At 36.5% G+C, this 18,281-nt stretch overlaps 1 gene segment (V, D, J or C); it reads right to left on the minus strand.

Moving 5' to 3' along the window:
* Positions 1 to 14,980, minus strand: part of LOC119049476 (T-cell receptor gamma chain C region C10.5-like) — a 31,896-nt gene extending 16,916 nt beyond the window's left edge. The window contains 3 exon segments of the C gene segment in view: positions 1,441 to 1,480; positions 14,401 to 14,720; positions 14,833 to 14,980. Of these exon segments, the coding sequence occupies positions 1,441 to 1,480; positions 14,401 to 14,720; positions 14,833 to 14,875 (403 nt within the window).
* Between the last annotated feature and the right edge of the window lie 3,301 nt (positions 14,981 to 18,281).

The following is an 18,281-nucleotide window of genomic DNA, read 5'->3' on the forward strand; positions in this document are numbered from 1 at the left end:
AACTATTACTAATTAAGTAGTCAATTAAAGAGTCCATTTAGGTGGTCAGACTATGGCCCTGCCTGCTGTGGCTCAGTGGATTCAGCACTGGACTGTGAACCAAAAGGTCATGGTTCAATTCCCAGTTGGGGCACATGCCTGGGTTGTAGGCCAGGTTCTCCAGTGTGGGGTGCACAAGAAACAACTACGCATTGATGTTTCTCTTCCTCTCTTTCTTCCTCCATTCCCTCTCTAAAAATAAACAAATAAAATCCAAAAAAGTTCACGGGAAAATATTCAGAACATAACTTAATATTTCCAATATCACATAATGGTCCAGACCATTCACTTTGGAATAGATAAGTCTCTTGAATCCTAAACTTTGCCATAGTAACTTCTCCTGCATGAGGCAATTAACCAAAATACTCTAAGCCTCAGTTTTCTTATCTATGAAATGCACATAAGAGGATCCATGCACAGGGCCACTGAGGAGTTAGATAAGGCAATAAAACTATTTAATGTGGTGTCTGGCCTTCTGTAAATAGTAGCTAATATCATTCTCTTTAATGTAATGGTCAGGGCTATTGTTAAAATTATTCCACAAGACAAAATATATGTATTTTATAAGCAATAACTCTTACATGAATTAAGAGAGGAAACAACTCATGAATCCAAGACCTTCTGTGTCTATGGCATCCACAGGTAAAAGAACATGGGGCCCAATCAAGCCAGAATCTGATCTACTAGATGACAAACCTTTTGAGTGCTGGGAAAACATATTTTTCATTTTTTATCTCCAGCATTCAGCACAGAAACTGTCTTCTATAAGTGTTTGCTGAGACAATAAATGAACAAAAGAGGATATAAAACCATGCAGACATTTTCTTAGATTTTGGAGCTGAAATGATTTATTAGGCTAATTCCATTAAACTAGTCCATCTCTACAGGCAGTATAACAAGACTAGTCATAGCATAAACTGTGATATTCTTTACTCATTAACTATAAGAATTAAGTTTTTGCATGGCTATTGGACATGAGATAAAAAACCCATAATGTATCAAATTATTGAGAGAACAACGTACTATGTTTTAGCTCCAAATATCATGAATAAAAGTGTCTATCAATTAAAATACCATCTATAAGAAAAGCATCTTAAACTCATAATTTATACCATGATATACAGGCATAGTACTCAACATATAAATTTTAATTTATAGTATGAGTGTACCTTTTTTGTGTATGTGTATTCTAAGAATAGCATTTCAATCAGCTGACATGCGGAGAAGAAAATAAACCATTTACAAAGTAGTGTTGTATCCATATACAGTGACCAGTAGCTGCAAAATTTCTGTTTATATGTTGAGGCTGAGAATGTGGCATTCAAATTAGTGCTATTTAGATAAATTATTCTTATCTAAATAGTAGCTACCAGTTTTTCAAACATAGAAGAAATTACTTACCAGACGGAATTACTATGAGCTTTGTCCCTTCAGCAAATATCTTGATTATGCCTGAGTGATCACACTGGTTACAACTACTTCAAAAATCTCACCATTCTCCTAAGGTTCATGACATAATCAGAATTGAAAAAAATGGCCATTTGGTCTTCTGGGTTCTTGTGGAAGTCTTTAAATATAGTTTTTGTGGCATCTGATGGCTTATAAGTTTTCCTCGGATAAATTGACCCAGATGTCAGTTCTTTATCAAGGCAGTAATTATTGAAAAGGACTGATAGAAAATGAAAGAAGAGCAGGAAAAGAAGAGATCAAGCTAAATTGGTCAACCAACTACTTTTCCCAATTACCAGGAAATGTATTCAGAGAATACATTCAAGAATTTTTGCTTCCAGGTGTTCAATTGTGAAACTGCTGGGAGATGGCATCAAAGGGAAGGCCCTTCCTTCTGTTCTCAGAAACACCAGGGCTGCTCCTCCAGTGGTTTTGGATTATTTCTGAAAAGAGGAAACTCTGCAGCAACTGCAAATGCAAGTCTGCCAACACAGATATATTTCATAAATGTGAACAAAACTCCATTTTTAATAAAGCCACTTTTCTCATTTGACAATGTGATTGATTACCAGGCAATGCAAAATGAGACAATCATTTCTTTATGGCATTACTTTCCCTGGAATAAAAGAGAATATTTGTGGGATTTTATCTCCTGTAAAATAACAGATTTTTTTGAGGTGGACTGCCCAATTACAATTTTTATTTCTGCTTATTTTTATTGCATCTCTTTCAGGGAAGAGCAGTTTTAATGAATTTAAACTGAAATTTAAAAACAAAACCCAGTTCTACAATTTGTTGAAAGGAGAATTCCCTTGAAAGTTGTTCTGCAATCTCATGCCTCTTATCTATAGTCAGGGAACAAAAGTTGTCAGAAACAGTGGAGTGTTCCTACAGGTACACATGGGTTGTCCCTCTACCTCCCCAGAGAGGATAGGCCCTGATGACTCCCAAGTGCACCTCAGATTCAGGTCTGGACCTGGTCCCATGAGCAAACTTAGTCTCTGTTCCTGAAAATGAAGCTGTGGCATGGTCATGGTAGGAAACTGTCCACTCACAACAGATCACAGCACCAAACACTATGGGAAAGGATGTGGGGGTGGGATGAAAATTATTTTTAAAGTTTTTTTTTGTTCATTGAGCATTTCAAGTTATTATTTCCTAGAGCTATCAAATACCTTTTGCACTTATTGTAGTTGTAAATAGTACCCATTGAGTTCCTTTCTGATAACTTGTCCTCTTTTTGTTCTTATTCCAAGACTCTGAGCAGAATTATCTGAAGCTTTAAAAGTTGTTTATATTTGGACTTTGGGCCACAATGGAGGTGTAGGTAGACACACTATGCCTCCTCGCATGACCAAAAGAAGGACAACAAATTTAAAAACAAAAAACAACTAGAACTGACAGAAAATTAAACTGTATAGAAGTCCGACAATCAAGGAGTTAAAGAAGAAACATTCATCCAGACTGGTAGGAGGGGTGGATACAAGCAGCCAGGGGAGAGAACTCATAGCAATGTGGCAGCTGAAGGATCAGGGTGGACAAGGTGGCTGGCAGACCTAGTGAGGTGGCAGCTGGTGGGCAGGGTGGTCCCACATTGGCATGCAGATAAACTGGGAGGAACAACTGGAAGTGAAACAGATAACACAACCCAGGGTTCCAGCATGGGGAAATAAAGCCTTAAAACCTTTTACTGAAAAAACCTGTTAGAGTTGAGGTGACAGGAGAAACTCCTAGCCTCACCAGAGAGTTTGTTGTAGAGATCCACAGGATTCTAGAAGGTACCACCTGGCAATCAGCACCAGAAAAGCCCAATTTGATTGTGGGTAGTGAGGAAAGTGACTGAAAGCCAGTAGAGAGTAGAGCAAGTGGCACTATTCCCTTTTGGACCTCTCCCCACCTCCCTCACAGAACCACAAGGGAGCAGCGTGGGTTTGCCCATCCTGGCAAATACCTAAGGCTCTACCTTTACAACATAACAGGTGCACTGGGACAAAAATAAAATGTCCTAAATGAAAGAATAGATCAGTGCCTTTGATTGCTCAGCTGGTAGAGAAGAGGACTGTAGGCTACGTCTGCATGAAAAGAACAGAGAAGAGCCCCAGCAAAAAATACAACTAAGCAATGAAAAGATGGCCGCCTTATCAGATGCACAGTTCAAAACACTGGTACTCAGGATGCTTACAGAATTGGTTGAATATGGTCACAAATTAGAGGAAAAAATGAAGTTGGACCCAAGGAAGCACACACTAAGGCACACCATATTTACATTACCCAAGATTAAAGAAAAGGATGAAACCTTAAAAGCAGCAAGAGAAAAGGAAAGCAGACTGGTACAACCATTATGGAAAACAGTATGGATTTTTCTCAGAAAAATAAAAATCGACCTGCCTTTTGACCCAGCAATTCCACTGCTAGGATTATATCCTAAGAATCCTAAAACATCAATATCAAAGAACCTATGCACCACAATGTTCATAGCAGCACAATTTACAATAGCCAAGAGTTGGAAGCAACCTAGGTGCCCATCAGTAAATGAATGGATCCAAAAATTGTGGTACATATACACAATGGAATTCTATGCTGCAGAGAGAAAGAAGGAGCTACTACCCTTTGCAACAACATGGATGGAACTGGAAAGCATTATGCTGAGTGAAATAGGCCAGGTGCTGAAAGACAAATACCATATGATCTCACCTTTAACAGGAAGCTAAACAACAAAACAAACAAGTAAGCAGAAAAAAAAACCCCAAAAAACAAAGACACTGAAATAGAGAACAAGGGGATAGTGACCAGAGGGGAGAAGGAAGGGAAGTTAAGGGGAAAAAGGGGGAGGGATTTGGAGGAACAAATAGGAAGGACACAGGGACGAGAACTAAGGGGGGGGAGGAAATGGGAGGGAGGTGGGGAGCAAGGGGCAGGGGAGGCTGGGATGGGAAAAATAGACAAAAAACTGTACTTGAAAAATAACTAAATAAAATTTAAAAAAAAAAAAGAGAGAAAAGGAAAGAGTTACCTACAAAGGAGTTCTCATTAGACTCTCAGTTTATTTCTCAAAGGAGACCTGGCAGGTAAGAAAGGCCTGGAAAGAAGTATTTCAAGTCATGAAAAACAAAGACCTACATCCAAGATTACTCTATCCAGCAAAGCTATCATTTAGAATGAAAGGACAGATAAAGTGCTTCTCAGATAAGGTCAAGTTCAAGGAGTTCATCATCATCAAGCCCTTATTACATGAAATGTTAAGGGGACTTATCTAAAAAAAAGAAGAATTTTCTTATCTAAGAAAATTCACATGAAAAGATATGAACAGTAAAATGACAACAAATTCACAACCGAATTTAACAACCTAATCAAAACCAAAACAAAAACAAACCAGGCAAACAACTAGAACAAAAACAAAATCACAGAAATGGAGATCACATGGAGCGTTATCAGTAGGGAAGTAAGGGGAAGAAGGGGAAAAAAGGTACAGAGAATAAGTAGCATAAATGTTAGGTAGAAAATAGACAGAGGAAGGTTAACAATAGTATAGGAATAGTAGAAGCCAAAGAACTTATATGTACAACCCATAGTTCATGAATGAACTAAAGAGGGGAAAATATGCATGGAAAGGGATATGCAGGGTAGAGGGAAATAAAGGGGGGGAGAATGGAACAACTGTAATAGCATAATCAATAAAATATATTAAAAAAATAAAGAAACTGAAGGGCTTAGTCAAAGAACATATATGAAGTACCCATGGACATGGACTGACTATGTAAGTGAGGGGACTGACTATGTAAGTGGGGAGCAGGAATGTTGGAGGTGGAAGCAAAGGAGGCAAAGTGTGCCCACTGTTATAGCATAAATAATAAAATATAAAAATAAATTAATTAAAAATTAAAAAGAAAAATAGGAGTTGTTTATATTTCATGATTCATGAAGAATTTAAGTAATAAAATGCAAGACAATAGTAGTTACAAAATAGTTTATTAAATTTATAAGAAAATACGAGAACTATATGAAGAAAAGAGTATAAGATTTGATAAGTGCCATAAAACAAAACCTGAATGAATGCTATATATACTATATTTATGAAGAAAAAGCTCAAAGTCATAAATATGTTAAGCTTTCCAAAATTCATCTATATAAATTAACTGCAATTCCAATCATAATTATGACAATATTCTTTTTTCCCATGGTGTAGGTTTGGGGGTGGGCAAGATAACTTGATTTTAAATACTATTATAGAGAGCATAAATATGAGATAATTAAAAATAATTTCTGAAAAATATTAGTGAATAGAGTTTTTGACATGGCATATCTTTTTTAAAAATTTTAATTGTTGTTCAATTATAGTTATCCCTATATTCCTCTCACACTGCTCTCCCTGACCTGCCCACCCCCTGCTCCCACATTTAATCCTCCTTCTGTTGTCCTTGTCAACAGGTCCTTTACACAGGTTCCTTGACTTGACCCTTCCCTTTCTTTCCCCTATTATCCCCCTCCTCCCTCCCCTTTGGTCATTGTCAGTTTGTTCTTTATTTCCGTGTTTCTGGTTCTATTCTTCTCACTTGTTTGTTTGGTTGATTAGGTTCCATTTATAGATGAGATCATATGGTATTTGATCTCATGATATCAGATATGTTTCTGTAAGGAACAACAGATCATTACAAAATACTGTCTTCATTGGTTTATAAAAACTCCAGGCAGTGTTCAGCAGAGGCCAAGTAATTTCACTTTCAAGCAGATTCTTCCCTTTAGCAAATTTACCAACTGTCTTCATTCTGAACTTGAATGAGCTTCTAATCTCTTAAGGCTTCTTTGCACTTTAGGTACTTCATATGCTAGTATGTGCAATTCATAATGCACCAGTAGAAAAACGTGTTTGATGAAGCACTTGTTTCTACTTTGCAAACAAGAAACATGTCTGTTTTGAATAGGTATGGATGAAAGGCATGTTTCAGTGAAAATAAAATTGTTCCTTGAGAAGGAAATGGTACCTTAGCTCCAAATCTGCTTTTCCCTTGTTTCTCCTTGCTCTGGCATAACAAGACATGGCTCTGGATTCTCTAGTAGTTAAAGAAAGGGAAATTCACACATGTGGGATCTACTCTGAATTAGGCATGCATATAAATTATGCAGCTTTAGCTATACAATGGTTATTGCTCTTAAAAGGCAGAGAGGGAACTGAAAGTAGGGATTTGATTTCAAGGTCACAAAATCCCAAACTCTGTTCTTTCAAGCACTTCCCACTTGTTGGATGGAGCTGGAAAGATGTGTGTGGCTGGGACAGTTTCCAGGCCTATTGCAAGTCTGCATAATTAGAGGATCTGTATCTCAAGTGATCAAATACGAGATATTGGGTGTTACTGTCTGAGAAACACAGGAAGTATCCTGAGTAAAAAGTAGGTGAAATGGTTGTTTTGATTATCCTAACTGCAATGGGCCATCATTGCAGGCACCTAGCAAAAGAATCTGTGAGGACTGGGCCTACTTTAATTGGAACATCCAATTAAAGTCTACAATTTAGCTTCTTTTCACTTGTCACTAGGAGATTAAAATGTCCATGAGAACATTTGGACCACATAGTTCAAATTATACACATTACTTGAATTAAATGGTTGTTTCTATTATGAGCTTGCTGATTGCCCTGCACGTGTTGGCTAGAAAATAAATAGAGTCTCTAAACTTACATTAAGTTTGACAGAGAGCAAGAAGAGTGGCAATTTCTGCACTGGATCTAAAAGTTTACTCTGGGGGTTCTGTCTGGAAAGCCAGTTCTAGGCTTAGGTGGTGCCCCTGGGGTTGGCTGGGTTTGTGGTTTACTTTCTGATCAGTGAAACCACAGTTCCCAGGGTCTCCTGTCTCTTTTATCAGATTTTCTATCATGGGAAAGGTCTAAAAAGTCCTCAGGTTTCCCCATATCTATTTGTCTCATTACCAGAGGAAGCAAAAGATACAAAAAATCAAGAGAACACCATCTACTTCCAAAAAAAAAACCTTTCCATTGTGTTCAGTGATACAATACACTTTTGTCCTTTACTGAAACAAGAAAGTGTATGGAGAAAACTAATACAAATTGTGGGGATTGGAGTGATGGAGTGAGACTGGAATCAATAATTGTGTTCGAGATACTTACTAGACATACAATAAGAGGTATTTCAGCTGTAATGTCAGGGTATAGATTATTGTCATTACTGTTGTTATTGTTATTTTCAAGGTTTGGGTGCTTAGACCTTAGACATGAAAATGTCTGGAGTCACACTAACAATCCAGAAAGCAGGTCAGGACTATGAAATTTGGAACCAAGTGCACAACCATGCAGTTAGGACAGGTGTCAGGTCAGAGTGAAGAGCAGGGAATTTGAATTTCTTTGAGAATTGTTCTGTAACTGGAAACATTTACAAGTATATTAATGAGACACCAATCTCCACCTTCCGCATGCACACATGTTCGATGGGCATGTTCCAAAGTATTCCAGTTGTTGGGCATTTCAGAACTAATAGGAAACTGCAGAAATGAAGGGGAATATGTAGCCATGAGAAAATGACATGGGGACAGAAGGAGCTTGGAGTCCATCATCTGCTGATCTTTCTTTTCTCAACAGGGGGAAGTCATATACTTCACCTACATATCAGATCTTATCACATTCTGGGGACCTCACTTGTAAAGACAAAGTATAGTTAGTTATTAAAGCTTCCTTTTGAAAGAATTACATTTTTGCTAAATAAATTCAACACTGACTATCAGAGACAGGAAAAGTCACTAGACTGAAAATCTGAAACCTAACTAGAGCCCTGTCTCTGTGGTTAACTAGCTTTGGACTAGACACTTGCCATCTCTCAGCCAGCCCAGCTTCCTTAATTCAGATATGGGCACTGTGTTGAATATATGTCCTAAGAGCTCTCCCTGTTTCAACAGTTTCTGAATTTAAGATTAAGGGAATTAAAGAGTCTGTTGTGGTTGCTCCAGGATGGCAGGAGTTGAGGGTTAGTAACAGAGGAAATTTTCTTATAGGTCCCTTGTGACTCTGTGACTTTGTGAGATCCAGCAGCACAGTAGTAGGTGGCTTCATCAGACTTGACATCATCAAGTATCAGGTAAAACATTCCATTATTTTTCCAATAAGTCTCCAAGTGAGCTTATCATCCTTGGTTGAACCATAAAGAATTCACCTCAAGGGCTCCCCTTCTTTTTGTTGATACCAGTGCACAATGGCATTCTGGAGGGGGACCCCAGACAGCTTGCAGGTTATGTGCACTGTTCTGTCTGGTGTTCAGGTAAAGAAGAATTGATTCTGAGATATTATCATTCTGGTGTCTTCATCTGAAAAATAAAGTTGTCGGGTGTTTTTTTAATAGTTTAGAGATTTCACTCCAAAATCACCTTGCTGTCTTAGTTTAGATGTAAGTCTGCTATTGCATCTTTCTTTTTGTTTTTATTGTTAAGTACAGTTTTCTGCCTTTTCCCCTCATCCTTCCCCACCATGCTTGCCCTCCCCACCTCCTTCCCCTGTTTCCACCCCCCTTGTTGTTGTCCATGTGTCCTCTATATTTGTTCCTGTAAAACTTTCACCTTTTTCTCTCATTATCCTCTCCCATCTCCTCTATGGTCACTGTCACCCTGTTCTCAATTTCAATGTCTGGTTATATTGTGCTTGCTTGTTTGTTTTGTTTATTAGATTACAGTTAAAGGTGAGATCATATGGTATTTGTCCCTTACCACCTGGCTTACTTCACTTAGCATAATGCTCTCCAGTTCCTTCCATGCTGTCATAAAGGGTAGGAGCTCCTTCTTCCTCTCTGCTATGTAGAATTCTCCTGTGTAAATGTACCATAGTTTTTTTATCTATTCATTTACCGATGGGCACATAGGTTTCTTCCAGCACTTACTTGGCTATTGTAAATTGTGCTGCTATGAGTATTAAAGTGTATAGGTTCTTTCAAATTAGTGTTTCAGGTTTCTTAGGATATGATTCTAGCAATGGAACTGCTGGGTCAAAAGGCAGTTCCATTTTTAGTTTTCTGAAGAAATTCTGTACTGTTTTCCATTAGTAGTTACACCAGTCTGAAATCTGACCAACAGTGTACTAGGGTTCATTTTCTCCACAACCTCTCCAGCACTTATTGTTTGTTGATTTGTTTATGATGGCCATTCTGACCTGTGTGAAGTGACCTTGTGAAGGAGAACAAAGAAGTCCTCCTACTTTGTTCTTCTTTCTCAAAATTGCTCCAGCTATAAAACTCCCAGCACACAAAAGCCTTGGACCACGTGGTTTCACAGGAGAATTATACAAAGCATTTAAGGAAGAGCTAATTCCTATCCTTCACAGAATATTCCAAAAAATCCAAGAAGGCAGAAGGTTTCTAAACTTTTTTAATGAAACTAGCATCATTCTAATCTCAAACCAGATAAAGCTATAACCAAGAAAGAAAACTTCAGGCCAATATCACTGATGAAAATAGACACAAAAATCCTCAACAAAATATTGGCAAACTGCATTCAGCAATACATTAGAAAGATCATATACCATGATTAAGTGGGGTTCATCCCAGGGATGCAAGGATGGTACAACATTCACAAATCAATAAACATAATACATCACATAAACAAAAGCAAAGACAAAAATCACATGATCATATCAGTAAGTGCAGGAAAAGCATTTGATAAGCTAGAGTACCCATTTATGATTAAAATGCTTAGCAAAGTGGGAATAGAGGAACCATTCCTCAACATAATAAAAGCCATATATGAGAGACCTACATCAGACTCGATGGGCAAAAACTAAAAACTTTCCCACAAAGATCAGAAACAGGACAAGTTGCCCACTTTCACCACTTCTATTCAACATAGTACTGGAAGTTCTAGACACAACAATCAGACAAGAAAAAGAAATAAAAGGCATCTAGCAGGGGACGCACGAAAGGCAACCATACATTGATGTTTCTCTCCCTCTCTCCTTCCCTTCCCCTCTAAAGATAAATAAATAAAATCTTTAAAAAAAAAAAGAAATAAAAGGCATCTAAATCAGAAAAGAGGAAACAAAACTGTCATTGTTTGTAGATGACATGATAGTGTATATAGAAAATCCTATAGACTCCACCAAAAAACTAATCAACCTAATTAATGAATTTGGCAAAACAGCAGGATACAAAGTCAATATTCAGAAATCAAAGCATTTTTTTTACAACAATAAAACAGCAGAAAGAGAAATCAGGAAAAAAATCCCATTTGATATAGCAGCAAGAAAAATAAAGTACCTAGGAGTAAACCTAACCAAGGAGGTAAAAGACCTGTACCCAGAAAACTACACAACACTGAAGAAAGAAATTAAAGAAGGCACAAACAAATGGAAGTATGTACCATGCTCATAGATTAGAAAAATTATCAAAATGGCCATACTACCCAAAGCAATTTATAGATTCAATACAATACCTATTAAAGTACCAATGGCATATTTCACAGACAGAACACTTAAAAATGCATATGGAAGCAAATTCATTCATTTTGAATATTTCTCTTTATTATGTTGTTATAAGAGGGTAGCAAGGTCATTTCCCTTTCTCTGTGTCTCTGAGCACATGCTGCTCTTCTTTCCCATTTTTAAATTGCATTCCTTTGGTAATTGAATTGTAAAAACTATTTATGTAATTTGGACACTGTTCATGTTTGTTTTTCATATGTGTGTGAGCCTATTTTCTTCTAATCCTTTGCTTTTCACATTTTTAGCAGTCTTAGAGGAGGAATGTTAATTTGAATGACTGTGTATTTTGTTCATGTCACCTCTTTTTTCTGTTTTAAAAAATATTTGCCTAACCCATGGCCACAATGAATTTCTTCTATATTTTCATCTTGAAGTTTTATTGTTTTCAGTTTTATATTTAGTTCTATCAGTTTTTTTAGCTCATTTTTGTTTATGGTGTTCAATATGGATTGAGGGTTCTTTTTCATATACATGAAAAATTGTTCTAATGCTCATTGTTGAAAAGTTTATCCATTGTTCATTTTTATATTTACCTGGCACCCTTGATAAAAATCAGTTAACCATGTCTGTGTAGATCTATTTCTGGATTCCTTTTTCTGTTGCTCTTATCTATGTATCTGTCCTTTCACCAATACCCCACTGCCTTAATAATTGTAGATTAAAGGTATGTCTAAAATTTTATTGTGTTCAAAATTTTGTGGATATTCTATGTCCTTTGCCTTCCCATATATATTTTACAACCAGCATCTTAATTTGTAAAATATTCTTGAGATTTTGTTATTATATAAAATCTGTTTTACAATTTAGGGAAAGTATGATATCTTAAATATATTAAGTCTTCCAATCCATGAACATGGCATATCTGTCCATATATTTTTTTTCTTTGACTTCTGTCATCACAACTTTGTAGTTTTCAGCATATAAATTCTTTACATGTTTGGTTAAATTTATTTCTAAATATTATATATAAGTTGTTGTTGGTATTGTTAGTAGTACTATTTTTTTTTAATTAACAATTTTGAATTGTTAATTGTTGGTTTTCGCCCCAAACAGCACAGGTTTAAACTGCATGGGTCCACTTATACACAGATTATTTTCCACTAAATACTGTTGTTCTCCATGTCTATGGGTTTTGCATCCACAGATTCAGTCAGTGGATGATCTAATAAAGCATTTTCGGCCCACAGTTTGGAGTTGGCAGTTGTAGAAGGCTTACTGTAGGCATTGTTCTATGCCATTTTAAATAAGAAACTTGAGCATCCACAGATTTTGGTATTTGTAGGATGTCTTGAAACCAATGCTGAAGGCTGACTGTAGTTAAGATTTGGGAAATTCACAGATTTTTTTTTTTTTTACTGTGTAGGGGGTAAATGCTCCTAACTCCCATGTTGTTTAATGGTCAACTGTATATAGAATTTAAATTAAGTTTGTGTCTCTCATTCTATTTTACAGCTCTATATACTTCATTATGCATGTGCCAACATTTATTTAATGAATTTCCTATGTATGTATATTTATGTATATTCCAATATTTTATACTTACACAATAATTAAATCTCAATATACATATTTTTATGTATATTGGGAAAGCTGTGCTTTCTGGGTGAATATCTAAAAATATTTTGCTTGGTGAAAAGTTAAATTCATAGAAAGTATTATTACATATTTCCAAATTTCTCTACAAAGAGCATGTATTTTGCACTTGTAGTTATAATGTATGAGTGCCTACTTTCCCCTGCCACTTAACCAACAGAATATATTGTCAAACATTGAAACTGTTACCAATCTCATGAGTGAGAAACAATTCCTTAAATGTAGTATTGATTTGCATTTTTCTTACTCTAAGTAAAGTTGAGCAATTTTTATATGCCTAAGATCTATTTTTACATTAGTCTTCATGAATTGGATTTTTATGTATTTTCTTATTTTCATGTAGGATATTTTTTATGTTTTCTCTTCATTTTTAAATTTTAGATTTTTTTATATCAGTGACAGTAGGGCATCATCTCCTAAATAGGTTGAAAATATTCTCTATAGTCTGTCTTCTGTCCTTTCATTTGTTATGTTGCTTGTTAACATGCAATATCTACTTTTATTTTTATGTAGTAAAAGTTATTAATATTATCTTTTTGCATCTTGAATTTTACTTATGAATACAGACTCATTCCTCAAACCCATATTGCACAACAGAGGCTGGCAAATTTCCTCTGTATGTGATCAGAAAACAAATGTTTTCACCTTTGTGAACCATAAGGTCTGTGCTGTGATTACTCATCTCTGCTCCTGTAGCTCCTAAGCAGTCAGACAGTATGTAAATGTGTAGAGGTGGCTGTGTTCCAGGAATGTCAAGGACAGATATAGTATTAGAAAATATTCCTAAAGAAGAGTTTCTTTTTTCATTTATTTCTATTACCTCAAAAATAATAGAAAATAAAACGTTTTTGTTTTATATTTTATTCTCTTATGTTTTGAAAGTCAAATCATCCATAGTATTTATATGATTTCTAGGAAGATAACACTTAGACTCAGTTTACAATAGTAATCTCTTTGTTTCAGTAATTATTTTGTGAATGAGAGTTTGTTTTCTCTTTAGCTGTGGGAACTACAGACTAGATGCCATTTCTACTGCCTGTGTTTCAGAAGCAGGTAGCAGACTGGTTGCAAGGATGGTCACTGAAGCCAGAAGCCCAGCTTTCCATCTGCACTTAGTATCCCAGTGACCACAGACAAAGTAAATAACATCTCTATGTTTGTTTCCTCATAAAGAGTATGTCAACAGATTGTCACAAACATGAGATGAATTAGAACAGTTCCTGAGAAAGAGCAGTGAATGAACACTGTGATCCTCCAAGGATCCCAGCAGGATCCTAGGAAAAGGGATCCTGATGACTATCCACTCTGGTGTGGGATCATCTAATGACCCTGGGGGATCTCAGGCCTGTGCAAAGGGAAGTGTGGTGGTCAGGCATACATTCCTCAATGTAGAATGAATACTCTTCCTTCCCCTGGAAGGAGAGGGCAAACGCTCCATCCCACATCCATCCAAAAATGTGTGCAGTAAATAAAACACTGAACATCTTCAGAATGGCCTGACAGGGTTGAAGCAGTATGAGGGTTTTGAAAGTAATTTTATCTCTCTAACTTCAAATTATTAAAAGTAAATGGGGAAAATGATCATTACTTCACAAACATGTTGCAGTGGTTACATAAGATATAATATCACAGGCATGTTTCCTGCCACTTGATGATTTCCTCTCTGAGTATGAGCCATATCATTTACATTAGGAGTAATCTCTGTGATCAAATGAATAATACACAACTCAAGTTCTGTGTGGAGGGAGGCTCAGGCTGGGTGCCCAGCTGTGCAGACTCTGTGGTCGCCCATGTTGAGAAGGATGTGTGTGGGCACAGACTGAAGATGGTTCTTGTGAGGGAATCTTGGCAACTCTATCATTGTGGGTGCCAGTCCAGCAGGCACAGAAGTACACGGCCTCATCTTGTTTCTCTAAGAAATTTATTTTCAAGGTGGAAGTAGAAGTTTGAGGATTTTTACTTGCCTCAAATTTGTTGTTCTTCCCAAGTGCAGGGGTGTTCGAATAAGCATATATTAAATGTTCTATACTTTGATCTGGTTTCTGCCGGTACCAGTGTATGTAGTCTGAGCTAAAGGAGCCAGAAGACACCTTACAAGATATATGGGCACTCTTATCACTTGACCTGGAAACTGATATTTCAGATTGCTCCAACTTTAACTGCCCGAGGCCAGCTGTAGAAAAAAAATTAAATCAGTAGATCTCCATGAACAAATGGATGTAAAGAGGCAACAATAAAGAAATTCTTCCGTCTCTCTTTTAGACTAAAAAATAGGGGTAACTCACAAGCCCAGAGGGAGAAGAAGATGACTGCTTCCAGTAGTGACATCCCGAACTCCAGGCTGGCTCCCCAAGGAGGAGGTAAGAAAATGAGGCCCCTGTTAGCAGACCAGAGTCAGGAGGGCGGGGCTCTGTCTTGATTCTAGGAGGAAGTGGTGGCTCAGACAGTTCCCTGGGGTTCTTCATGACCTGCTTATACAGATGAGCAATTTGGGGCTTCTTCTCTCACAGGAGTGCTGGGAGGATAGGATAAGAGTGTTTGTGATCTAGAAAAACAAGTTCTGGAATAAATGTGTCTGTCTTGGGTTGGGGCAAGAATGGTTCTCACACCCACTCATCCACTCCCTGTAAAATACCATGACATAGGAACATTACTTCAGAAATGTGAAGACATACAAATTGTATTCAGATCCTATGTCAATCTTTCTGTGAACTCAGGATTTGGGTATGGAAATTGACCTTTATTTTTCTGTAACATAAAAAAACAAAATCAGACACTGGAATACTTCATTGACATTATTTAAGATGCCATATGCCCAATCACTGGAAAATTTCTGTTTTTTTTAAATTAATTAATATGTCACCACACAGACTATGACTCAGGACAACCACTTCATTTACAATCCGGGTGCCTTTTAGAAAGGGCTGGACTGCAGCTGCTGGCAGATAGAGGAGACAGAGAAATTTGGGGACTCAACTTCCCATTTTGGACTTTGGAACTGTCTCATGAACACTATGCCACATGCAGGAGTATTGTCAATGTCATGATATGTTTAATATATAATAATAAGCTTTCAAATTAATATGGCACCTAATATTCATTTAGAAACTATTATTTATAAGACAGTATTCTAAATGTTTACTTATTTTATTTAATCCTCTCAACAACACTCCTGTGAGGTAGCTGCTAATGATATTCTACATTTGGCAATGAGAACATGGCAAAAAGAAGTGACTGAAAGTCCCAGATTTGGGAACTATGAGAACTCAATAGTCATTTATTAAAGAATGTCTGAGTAAAAGGAGGTATACACAATGACAGTAAAATGTGCCCATATTTTACTGTTATTTTGAAATCTTCTCTACATATTTATGAATAGAAATAGAATTTATTTTGATTATATAAATAAACATTTTAAGTGGGACTTGAATATTTGGCCTTATAGTCTTCTCTTTTGGTTAATGTAGTGAGAAACTCTGAGGTCATGAAATAATCTATGTGAGTATTATTTACTAACCAAAGTTATAATTCAACACCTTTCTATACCACTTAGCTCTATCTAACATTTGTGTTACTTAGGCTTCTCGTGCCTCACTTGCCTCATAAACATGTTGCCTACATATCTTTCTTTCAGAGGTGTTAGGAGGCTTATATGATCACATTACATAAGAGTGTGCACAAAACACTCAAATAATAGTACTTGGCACATCAGGAGTCTTCAATGATGGTACGAAGTGTTATTATTTGTATTATTATTGAACAATACAAAATTACCTTGCTATATATTTTTACAGTGCAACTCTAGTAACTCATTCAAAAAGCTATGTTAGTTAATCAAAGTACATAGGAGAAATAAAGCTATCTATTTCCTCGGGAATAATCATTCTTAAAGTTTTAGAAAATTCCTTTCCCCCTTTAATTAATCTTCTATCAATATAAAAAGTTTTACTGTCAAAAATTATTATATACTGAAAAATTTTTCTATTATATTGCAAATATTTTAAATTTTAGTAATAAATCCATAAAATATTTTTGAATGGCTTCATGGTAGTCTATTCTTTGAATGCAATGTAAATCAGGTGTCTCTTTCCCTGTAAATCATCATTTAGTCTGACATATAAAAATCTGCTGGAGAGTTTTCTTTTAAGATCTGAACACAGCAGAGTGTATCGTTGTCAGCATCTCATTACAGCTCTATGAGTCTCTTTTGAGTACAAAACGAGAGAACCCTGTAAGAAGATAGCAGCAGTATGTCGACAAGCTTGTCTGTGCATTCCTGTCTGAAAAGGGCTTATGTTCTCAGATTTTTTAGGAGTCTCCCAGGTCTTTCTCTCTACTCTTGCTTTTATTAACAGTAAGTTCCTATACAGGTTCAAGAAATCTGTGGTCCACCCTGAGAGAATAACATAATCAGGAATCACACAAACAGGACGCAATCACAAAAAGTTGAGCGCCTCAGAGGTAAGAGGAGAAAGGCTGACAGGCTGATCTACCACAGCTTTTCCTGTGACTCTCCTTTCTTTCTTCCAATGGCTACCCTGAATTGGGAGGCAACCGCAAATTGAATTTGCGGTTGCCTCTCACACATGCCCCTGCTGTGGACCTGGCTCACAACCCAGGCATTTATTCTGACTGAGAATCCAACTGCAACCCTTTGGTTCACAGGCTGGCACTCAATCCACTAAGCTACATCAGCCAGGGTTCCTGGTTTATTCTTAATGGAAGAAGGACTACAATTTATCAGACTTATGTGGGAGAATAAAAATATTATGGCTACAAATTTCCAGAACATTATCCTCCTTAAATATTTTGATTCGTACATAAGTCCAGGCTATGGAGATTTCAGCCCTCTCCATGTATCTCATAATTCATGTAAGAGCAAGTTCACAAAACAATATATAATATATATTTTCTTAGCCTTTTCCCCTATGATAGACTTTCCAGGAAGGGAAGTCTTTCAGACAACATATTGTGCCATGTATAATGTGCTTCCATGCATAATACGCGACCATGTTTTTGGTCAAAAATTTCAAGAAAAAGTTTTTCATTTTAACTTTTTAATTCAATTTTTTATTTATTTATGTTTAACAAAGAAGACTGATTATTGTACTCCAGAGTATTAGTTTGCATATGGATATCATTATTGCTTTCTGGAATTATACTTTTAATGCATAAGCATGAATAAAAGAATTAAAAACATTTATATGGAAACTGAGTTAGTGCTACCCATGAATATTGTGCATCTTTATATTTCCTTCAAAAATTTGGGCAAAAAGTTTGCATTCCACATGGCAAAAGGAAGTGTGTTCCCAAGGGAATCCTTTAGCCATGGCTTGTGGAATGACCATTCATTGATTTGACCAGGCTCTGCTGGAGGAGGAAACAGGTCTAACACAGCCCATATTTGCCCACAAATGCCACAGTGTGTTTTATAAACATAATAAACATTAAGGATATTTAAATTGGTCTAATAGTGCAACTGAAATAGCACAGGTTATTTGTTTAGACAGATACTGCCCTCCTCTAAGCATCAATTCTTTCTTCCATGAAACACGTTTATTTGCAGGGTTTTATGATGATCACCTGGGCTTCTAAACACATAGAGCATCTAGCACATATCTGGAAGCCATGATGGCAAAATTGATGTGAATTCCATTTTTTTCATTGCCAGTGCCTTTAGCCTGAGATTTTCACAATTACTGGAAATATCTGGGAAATGAAATAATGTACCTTG

The sequence above is a fragment of the Artibeus jamaicensis genome, unplaced genomic scaffold (genome assembly GCF_021234435.1).
Source record: "Artibeus jamaicensis isolate MK-2021 breed Jamaican fruit bat unplaced genomic scaffold, CSHL_Jam_final contig_924, whole genome shotgun sequence".
NCBI lineage: Eukaryota > Metazoa > Chordata > Mammalia > Chiroptera > Phyllostomidae > Artibeus > Artibeus jamaicensis.